At 36.6% G+C, this 9,738-nt stretch overlaps 3 protein-coding genes across 4 annotated transcripts; 2 read left to right on the top strand and 1 right to left on the bottom strand.

The window, feature by feature from the left end:
• Nucleotides 1-324: 324 nt before the first annotated feature.
• LOC107819838 (dirigent protein 25-like) lies at nucleotides 325-1,053 on the top strand. Its single transcript, XM_016645988.1, has one exon. It carries the CDS (start codon nucleotides 325-327, stop codon nucleotides 1,051-1,053), a length of 729 nt encoding a protein of 242 aa, XP_016501474.1.
• Nucleotides 1,054-2,280: 1,227 nt separating this feature from the next.
• Nucleotides 2,281-3,727, top strand: LOC107819840 (dirigent protein 24-like). The gene has a single exon (XM_016645990.2). The coding sequence runs from the start codon at nucleotides 2,413-2,415 to the stop codon at nucleotides 3,589-3,591; it is 1,179 nt and encodes a 392-aa protein (XP_016501476.1). The 5' UTR covers nucleotides 2,281-2,412; the 3' UTR covers nucleotides 3,592-3,727.
• A 297-nt stretch (nucleotides 3,728-4,024) lies between these two features.
• Nucleotides 4,025-8,474, bottom strand: LOC107819841 (uncharacterized). 2 transcript variants are annotated; one of them, XM_016645991.2, is made up of 4 exons: nucleotides 8,294-8,474; nucleotides 8,122-8,185; nucleotides 5,038-6,520; nucleotides 4,025-4,957 (listed from the first exon to the last, which is right to left on the bottom strand). In XM_016645991.2, exons 3-4 carry the CDS (start codon nucleotides 6,473-6,475, stop codon nucleotides 4,323-4,325), a joined length of 2,073 nt encoding a protein of 690 aa, XP_016501477.2. In that variant the 5' UTR covers nucleotides 6,476-6,520; nucleotides 8,122-8,185; nucleotides 8,294-8,474; the 3' UTR covers nucleotides 4,025-4,322. The 2 variants fall into 2 exon arrangements, with proteins under 2 accessions (XP_016501477.2, XP_075083900.1); XM_075227799.1 differs by lacking the exon at nucleotides 8,294-8,474 and having other exon boundaries at nucleotides 8,122-8,261.
• Nucleotides 8,475-9,738: the final 1,264 nt, after the last annotated feature.

Genomic DNA, 9,738 nt, shown 5'->3' with positions numbered 1-9,738 from the left:
GATCAACAATGAAAGAAAACAACGGTTAGTCATAAAAACCTACTACCAACAGAAAGCGAAATTGCGTGTCAATACTATATCTGAATCTCCTTTCTTTCTTCATCCTTCTTGATAGCAGATAATAGTCCTTAGACATTAACTACCATAAATACTACTAATACTGGACTAGCTGAAGTCCTGGGAGGATAATAGCCCCAAAAGTTAACTACTTCATTAATACAATAACTACTCCACTCCAAACCAAGTATTATTGGAGATCTCCCCATCTTAATTTAGCTCTCATAGAACCTACTGAAAAGAGAAAGAATAACTCTTCTGCAATCTATGGAGATGATAAAATCTCCTTCTAAACTAGCCATTTTTTGGTTCTTCTTCTTCTTCTTCTTGACGCATCGATCATTTTCTGCAAGAACTCTGAATAACAATCCTTCCCCAGCAAACCATCATCATTATCATGCACACCATGAAATATCCTTTTACATGCTAGATGTTCTTAGCCAAAAACACCGTTCGTCAAAACCTGCACCAACAAAAGTAAATAGTCATCAGCTTCCCTTCTCGAAACCATTAGGCTATTTCCCTCCTGTGGGAGGCATTCCATTGACCGACACAAATCCAAGTGTTGAAATGAATGGATTGCATACTCACACGCTTGATTTGGAAGGAATCAGCATGACATTCCCAGCTATAGCTACACTTCAGGAATTAGAGCTAGGGACAGTGACAACAATAGATGAGGACATATACGAAGGTTCTATTTATGGCTCGACTTTGATGGGAAAAGCTCAAGGAATGTATGTCGCTAGTTCAGAAGACGGCAGCAGTCATATGATGGCAATGACTACTAGCTTTCTTAGTAATGAATACAAGGATAGTTTAAGGTTTTTCGGGGTGCATAAGAGTGATGTTTTTGAATCACATATAGCAGTAATTGGTGGCACTGGAAAGTATCATGATGCAAATGGCTATGCTACTGTCAAGATTGTCAATGCAACCTCTAATAAGAGTGAAGGAACATACAAGATTCTTTCATTCAGTGTTTGTCTTGGTTAAAAGTTAGTAGAAGATAGTCCACCATATAACTTGCTAGAGTAATCATTGTGATGTAATTTGAAATTTCTTTTCTCTATTGTAATTCTTGCTGGTTCAAGATTTATTTAAGGGTGAAGATCACTCCTATATTTTTTCTTGCATATTTTTTGTTAAACTCTTGCTTTCCGTCAATACAAACAGAAATATTACCTGAACTTCAATTAGTGTCACCGTGATCTTTTTCGAAGTGTATACCATCAGAAATATACACAGATCATCAATGGTTTCAAAGTTATATGAAATCCACAGAATGTTTTCGAACATAACATTTTATTCCATAAGCAAATCAAACAAAGTATAGAATTGTGCATAATTAACTTCAGCTGAAGTCTATTCAAAAACTGCTCCCAAAGAAAGTGCTTTCTCTGCCCAGATTCGAAGGGAATAGTGCAGGGGCAGGCATAGTACTGTTAAAGTGACAGACTACATTCACGCAGTTAAGAGTTAACATATGTTACCAATTAAGGAGCACGGAATAAGCTGCAGAGACCCTTCTCAACAACAATAATCCTAGTGTAATCCCACAAGTGGGGTCTGGGGAGGGTAAAGTGTACTCAGACCTTGCCGCTTTGTGAGGGTAGAGAAGCTGTTTCCGATAGGCCCTCGGCTCATTTGAAAAAAATTCAGATAATGCTGATGGATGAATGGATAATACATATATTCTTGAAGATGTGCTATTTATGAGAAATGAACTTAAATTTCCTTATAGATTTACACCAGATATTTAGCATTTAGGAAACTTACGGAAAATTCTAGGGGTTTAGGAACTCATTTTCAAAATTGTACGAAATTCAGAGAATGTTTCTGCCTTCAACAAGATTTACTGCTAAATTTCAATCTTTTATTATCTACGGAAGGAAACTTAAATTGCATTTTCTTAAGCTAGGAAATACAGGAAGAATGAGACATGGCAACTCTGTCTGCAGATGTTGAAAAGAAATAAGCTTCTGTAAAGTCCCTAGTATATGGAACAACAATATGGTTTACCCTAAAAAACTGCTAATTTAAAAAAAAATTGATTAGTTTTAAGATAATAATATACTATAACTGTCTAGATAATCAGCAAAAAGCTGTCAGAGTTGGTCCAACCAAACCTGATGTCCATTTTGGATTTGCTGTTCTGCAAAAAAAAAATAGTATCTACAAGGGTGTTTAGTACTCCTTACCAAAACCACCTTATCAGCTCCACTTCTTATTAAGGATGTAATCAAAACTATATATACCCATTGAGCCTCCTTTCTTTTCTCATCAATCAAGCATCTACTCAGCTCCATTTGTTTCTTCTAATCTCTCATCCCCTAGCGTCATTCGCAAGAAAAAATGGCAAAATTTTCCCGACTCACCTCTAAAATACTCCAAGCCACGTTCTGCATTTTGCTGCTAGCCCTCACCTTCGGTTGTGCCAGTTCAGCAAGAATCCTTGATGAAGTGAACCGAGTGGCTGACGCATCATCGGAAACAGATGATCCTGTTGTAGCTCCTGTGGTTGCCCCAGCTGCCACATTGCCAAGTAACCAATTACCAGCTACTGTCACTGCTCCTGATTCTGACGTGGCGCCTGTAGCTGATTCTTCCATCCCTGCTGACACAGTGGCTCCTCCAGCAGATTTACCAGCTGAACCTGAACCAGATTCCATCCCTGTTGTCGCCCCTGCTGCCTCTGTGGCTCCTCCTGCTGACTTACCAGACACTGGAGCAGCCCCCGTTGCCGATGCAGCACCAGTAACTACCCCTGTCAGCCAAACACCAGGAGTGGCCACTGCAACCTCAGGTGGGGCCGCAGTAGAAAGTCCTGTCCTTGAGCACCCGACATTCTCCTTTTTCATGCATGACATCCTTGGTGGTTCACAGCCTTCAGGAAGAGTGGTCACTGGAATTGTAGCCACTTCTGATGCCAACAATCTCCCTTTCTCGACAACCACCAATCAAATCTTCCCAATCAATGGTGGAGTTCCTTTGAACAACATTAACAACGTTGTCAACAACAACAACTATCCATTCCTTGCAGGCCTAAATGGTCAGCAACAAGCTAACACTGTCCTGCAAAACAGCGGAAACAACAATGTAGTTAATGGTGGTAACAACCAACCTTTTGTAACAGCCGGTCAGCTTCCTTCTGGCTTATCGCTTCAGCAGCTCATGTTTGGCTCTATTACTGTCGTTGACAATGAAATAACCGAGGGGCACGAACTGGGATCAGCTGTTCTCGGCAAAGCACAAGGATTTTACCTGACAAGCTCTTCAGATGGCACCAGCCACACTTTAGCCTTGGCAGCACTATTCCATGGAGAACACGATCATGAAGTGGATGATACCATTAGTTTCTTTGGAATTCACAGGACAGCCACACCAATTTCGCACATTGCCATCATTGGAGGGACTGGCAAGTATGAAAATGCTAAAGGATTTGCCACCATCGAAACTCTTCCTCACGTGGACCAACATACAACTGATGGAGTGGAGACAATTACCCACTTTACTGTCTACATCACCCCTTAAGCAGCATGTCTTCTAGATAAGGTGTTAACTCAACATGTTTTCTGTATTTCGGAATATTTACATTATGTACTTTGCAGCATGTAATTGAATGGTTAAATGTGTCGATTATATTATGATCTATATCAGAGCTTTTTTACTCTGTCCCAAAAGGCGTATCCAACTTGGAGTTTCATTTGGTCATCACATATTACGAAACACTAATTATGTATACATAGAGATATCTAATGAAAGGAAAGGACTTCCAAAATCTATACCCTGGAAACTTTTTACACCAATATAGCAGCAAAAGGAAAAGCAGTCACAAGGCAAAATAGCTTGTAGAATTCCTTCTGGATGTTACATGTCTAAAAATATTACTCCTAGTATTTAAAAAGATATGCGCTAAAGTAAATCCAAAGCAAGAATTAATAGCATAACTCCTGCTCAGTGATAATTTCCTTTAAATTTCTGGCTCTCTGCCTTCAGAAATATACCAATAGTATTCATATTTAGTCATTTACACCAAATCTCTTACATGCATCAGCATGGGATATTCTACAGAAAAACAAGAATTGCACAAAGTGTTTGATGAATATAAGAATAAATAGCGCCACATCTTTCAGATTCTCTACACAACATCCTATACTTTCAGATCAAAACTGCTGTTGGAAAAAACTAAATCTATTCCCAGTAACTTGAGGAGGGAAATAGTGGGAAAACATAAGCGGCCAAAAATCCCATTTTATATGCTTTCAATGCAATGCTAATTCTGCAGCTAACTCATCAAACAAATATTTCTCTATTTCTCTACAAATGCTACTAAGTTCCTCCTCAACCTGCAACCATTTGGTTTCATTTCCAATTGCCTTTCCGGACAAGTCCTTGCGCACTTCATTTTCCTGACTAACCAGTATCATCCACAACTCTTCTTCAACGTCAATTCTCCTCAATGCAGAACAACACCTTCTCCTCAAAGATTTTTCCCTTATGTAGATATCCAGAAATGAATGCAAAATCTCACTCAGCCCTGAATTTATGCGGTCAAACAAAAGCTTCCTCTCTGATTTTAGCCAAGATGTTTGCTTCCCGTACTTTTTCTCTAATAAGTCAAACACTGAGGGGTTCACAGGGCAGTCCAAAGAATGCCACGTCTCAAAACAAATTCCTAGGTTCATGCCATGCAAACTGGCCTCATCTAAAACATCAACCAGGTAGGAGAAGTCCCTGCTTTCTGCAACTTTGAAGTCCGGCAATATGTTTTCACTATCTTGAAGGAGATCAAGAGACCCTCTCTCGGAGTGTTCATCATTCGAGACACCCATTTCAGATCCTTCTGAATATATTTCCTCGGAGTTGGTCTCAGGAAACTGAAGTTGTGCTGCTACACCTTACAAGTTTAGAAGAGTGAAAATGAGATTGGATGAACGCTGTAGAAAAAATAGTTAACACGGGTTTTTGTTTACTTACTACATAAGACATGGAATTCAGAGGTTCGGAGCTTCTCTTCCTGGAAAGGTGGCTCCAGAACGGAATTTGGACTACACTGATCGGCTTCCTTCAAGTTTAAGTCTCTATATTCCGCACTATCTTTCTGCTTTCGGTTCATAGACTTGGAATTTTTCTCAGAAACAGCTACTTTCTGCCTTAGATGCCATCCATAAAGAGAAGCTTTATTGCCAATCGTCCCTTCAGGATTTCCAGAGGCTATCCTAGAATCAATAGAATGGTTTGGAATTGGCGAATTTCTGCTGTAGTCATCCTTCCAGCCGTCCTTGCTACTGATACCCAGAGGATTGCACGAGCCCGAGATCCCAATGTGCATACTGAATGAACTGCCAAAACTATGTTTGTCACGTTGTGTGTCCAAATATTGAGGCCTCGTTTCTAAGTCATCCATAGCAAGCATTTCTCCATGACTCAGGCTTCTACGAGCTATTTCAACTTCTTGAAAATCATTCGTCAGTTTCCATCTTTCAATGATTTGCTTCTTCTCTTCTTTGGCAAAAGATGACCTCTTTGAAAAGGAAGTATCATCTCCTCTTCTTGTAGTAAATAAATTTGAAGAGGGCGGATTTAGAACCTCGGCCTTCAGAAAAGTGTTGCTGATGCTTTCTGCTCTTGATGTGAGTTTTAAACTGTGATTAAGTTCGTGTTGTCCAAGGTTCCTTGTCTGTGCTATTTTCCTTGGAACTCTAACCCCAATGTTTAGAGGTTCCAAGCTATTAACACCATTTGCTCTTCCTGATTTCTCAATAACTACTGCCCCAATTTCATTTTTTGTGAATTCCTTGTACTTCGAATCAACAGGATCGGATTCCACAGCAGGCCTAAGAGAAAATGACTGGTTTTTGGTGTTACGAGACTTTCTAGAGCTAGGTTTGAGCGCAATAATTCTTCCAGACGGATGAAGCATGTTTCTGTTTGGATCAAACTCTGAGTTTATTTTCTTCAAGTGATGAATAGCACATTCTCCAACATCATCTTTTGTTGTACCAATCCCAAGTCTCTGAAGAGATCTCGAAGTATTTTCAGATAGTAAACATTCTGAGGTACCTTTGGAGAGCTTAAAGTAAGAATTCTTCTCCTTCATTGATGTAAAACTAGAATCACTATATTTCTGCCTCTTCAACTTGGCTGCATTTTGGCTTGCTTTTTCATGGCTATAAATATCTGGCATCTCAACTCCGAATACATGTTTAGCTACTTGATGCTTCTGAGTATTTATTCCACGGGAGAGGCCAACAGAGAATGAGCTCTTCTCTCGCAAACCTATAGTAGCCGTGTTCCGGAGATAGTTCTCAGAGAGTACTCTCCTTTTCTTAGCAGGGAGAGGCTGCTGAGGTGGAAGCTCGTCAATGCCCATCAGCCTTGCTATAACACTTGGTGTGTGCTGCTTCTGTTCCATCTGTTTCAACAACTCTTTAGCTAGTCTGGTCGATTAAACCAGGCACTGTGCAGATATGACGAGAATTGTGTTAGTTTTGCAGCTTAACAATTCTGTCTACAAGAGCAGAGTAGATGCAAATCATGATTTTTTAAGAGAGAAAAAGAGAAGGGAAGGGATATATTGATGACTTGATGATATTGAATACAAAACTAGGCAAGAGATACAATCCATATCCTATATTTAACTAAAGAAGGACTAATTTGACACTAAAATTTAACACCAACTCTAACAACATTCTAAAGACCTGACTAAATACTAAAATTGTACACCAACTCTAAAGACATTGTAACACACTAACACTTCATTCGAAAAGATTTGAATAAATACATACAAGAGATATGAAAGGCATGCCACCATGCCAGAAAATATAATAAGTTTGCTGCAATTGAGTTAACAGATAATTGTATTCCAAAACATCCCAGAGCAAGAGAATGCTGTCAAGAACCTATCACTTTTCTCTGTTCTAAGCTGCAGAAAAATAATTCCTACAACATTAAAAATATTTTTAAAAGTAATCAAAGAGGCATCGAATGATGGTGTTTACACACAGAAATATCCAAATGAACAACAACAAAAAGCTTCAGACTTTGAGCACATAAAGCTGATTCTATACCCATGTGTGTTCACCTAATAAAAGACAAAGCAGACAGCTAAATTCACATCAGTAAGATAGCTCCTAAGTAAAGAAGAAGGGGAACTTAATTCAATCTAAATCACACAGATGAGAAAGTTTTACATGTGGATTTTGATTTACAGAAAATGAGAAAATGATTTGAAAATGTGGAAATACATGTTCTTGTTCTGCTTTAGCCAAAGAAATGAACATAGGATACCTTCAAATATCACCACTCACAAGTGTACATGAAGAAGAGACAGAGAGTCAAATATGTGCAACCAAAGCTAAAAAGCAGCAGACCATGGTTATTAACATCATCATTATAAATAAATGATAAAATTCCCAACACTGAGAAAGTCCAACCCAGAGACATCATAAAATACAATAAATTACCATCATTAACCACAACACAGAAGTTAACTCAAAACCCAACATAATCATTCCCATCATCACTCTCAATCAAATAAGCCTCAGTTCCAAACTAGTTGCGGTAGGCTATATGAATTTTCCTATATACAGAAGATTCAAATACCCCTCAATCTCCTGTATATATGTTGAACGGATTTGTCTTAATTAGACTATTTTTTATGCTGGCGGTCAACCTACTGCAACTGTCCTCCTTTTATGCAAACTTAAAGGCTAAATTATTCAACCAAAAACTGCTTTGTATGTAGTGTATCACTGCTAATATATTACTATTTTTAAAAATATATACATATATACATGAATTTTTGCTGAACTTTACGGGTGCCGGTGACCCCTCTCGGTATAGCATAGGTTCGTCTCTGGCTGAATATGTTTTACAAAGCTCACATAAGTGGAATCTCATAAATACTATAACTAGCAACAACCTAAGCTACTAATTCATTTCACATAAGTACTTACTAATTACTCACCCACAACATAAAACACAGTGAAAAAAACCCAAAAAATCCAAGAACCAAGAAAAAATCATGAATATAAAAAACCCAGAAGCTAAAGATGATACCTTTATTGCAGATGATCTTCAACTCCTTGTAATTGATGTTTACACGCAACAAAATTGATATAATCTATATAGCAGCAAAATGATGACGTCACCAAATAATTTTAATAATTTCTATGAAGTAATGATAAGTGAAATTGATTATAAATTGAAATTCAAGCAAGAACAAGCACACCTCCAATAAAACTGGATAAGAGGATCGAATTTCAAGAAAGTTGCATGTAAAAAATGAGCTTATGGGGATTTGTGTGTGAATATATTAATTAAAAATGGCTGAAAATTTGGGAGTACAAGAGTGATTGAAGAAGAACAGCTGGAAATTATTAAGGAAACTGATATATTAATTTAATGATCATATAATAATATGCTTTTGGTTAGGGTTTTAATTGCGAAAATTGGGTGTTACGCGCCGCCGCTATTATTGCTGGTCAACAGAAAGTTTGCGACAAATTTTGGTCGGTGAAATGTCAATCAATCATTGGATATCTCTATTTCGACCTTTTGTTTTTACTATGTTGACGCGTACTGACAGCAGAGAATAGGAAATTTGTACCCAAATTCAAAAAAACAAAAAACAAAAAAAGGACCATAGGATTGTACTGTATAGATTTTTCTATAAAAAAAATTGTTGTTTGATTAGTGATTTTCTTTTCTTTTTTTTTTGGAAAACTATACTAGAGATAGTGTTTTACTGAAATTTTATTATTCTCTCATTTTTATTTTATGTGATGCGTTTAACTAGGCACGAAATTGACGAAAGATATAAAGATTTTTAAAATTTATGATCTAAAGCAAGTTATAGATGTTTGAGCGGAAGTTTACAATCAAATTATTTCTAAATATGAAAATGTGTTAATTTTTTGGATAGATTAAAAGAAAAAGATATTACATAAAATGGGAGAAAAAGTAATATATAATGAAGATAACATGCAAGTGTTTTGTTGAAAATGGGGATATAAAACTAAGAGTTAGCATAATTTGTAAAAAAATGACTTCTTTCCAAAGTGAAGGATATCATTTTTTTTTTTTTGAAATAGATATCATATGAAAAATATTTTTTGTTAACCAAATACCATAAAGTTATTTCTTCATTTAAATTGTTTTTCTTGAAAATAGCTTTTGCCATGCCAAGAATTTAAGATTTTTGGGCCAGTGCGAACAAAGGACAATGCAATCATTATTCTTTGACAATTTCTGCTGACTTCGTATGGAAATAAAATTTTCAAAATATAAATTTATTACTATATAATTCTAGTTGAAGTTATGAATGTATTTCAACTGCTATCTTATATAGTATACATTAATGACATTTGATGAGTAGAATAAGAACCAAATTATTCACGAATACGAAATCTTAATATATTGTGAAATATAATGAATAATCTATATGTATGTTTGGATTCATTTGTGATAAATTTTTGCAAAACAACTGTGTTAATTTCTGTATAAATCTATCTTTGGATTGTATTGATTTCTGAAAAACTTTTCGTTTGATTTTTCGGGAAAAAGAATATCTGTCCTTTTTATATAGAAGCCATTTTGTTTTTAAATTTTTGAATCACCTCTCTAAAATCAAATGGGACTTCGGTGCTATAAGCATCTTACGACTTCAAGATTTGA

The sequence above is a fragment of the Nicotiana tabacum genome, chromosome 13, assembly GCF_000715075.1.
Source record: "Nicotiana tabacum cultivar K326 chromosome 13, ASM71507v2, whole genome shotgun sequence".
Taxonomy (NCBI): domain Eukaryota; kingdom Viridiplantae; phylum Streptophyta; class Magnoliopsida; order Solanales; family Solanaceae; genus Nicotiana; species Nicotiana tabacum.
This window is presented reverse-complemented; position numbering and strand designations above follow the sequence as displayed.

Bases quoted from the DNA above. Each gene is read 5' to 3' on its own strand.
- LOC107819840 (XM_016645990.2), top strand. From the start codon at position 2,413: ATGGCAAAATTTTCCCGACTCACCTCTAAAATACTCCAAGCCACGTTC.
- LOC107819838 (XM_016645988.1), top strand. From the start codon at position 325: ATGGAGATGATAAAATCTCCTTCTAAACTAGCCATTTTTTGGTTCTTC.
- LOC107819841 (XM_016645991.2), bottom strand. From the start codon at position 6,475: ATGGAACAGAAGCAGCACACACCAAGTGTTATAGCAAGGCTGATGGGC. The intron at 4,958-5,037 runs GTAAGTAAACAA...TAAACTTGTAAG, and splicing joins TGAATTCCATGTCTTATGTA to GTGTAGCAGCACAACTTCAG.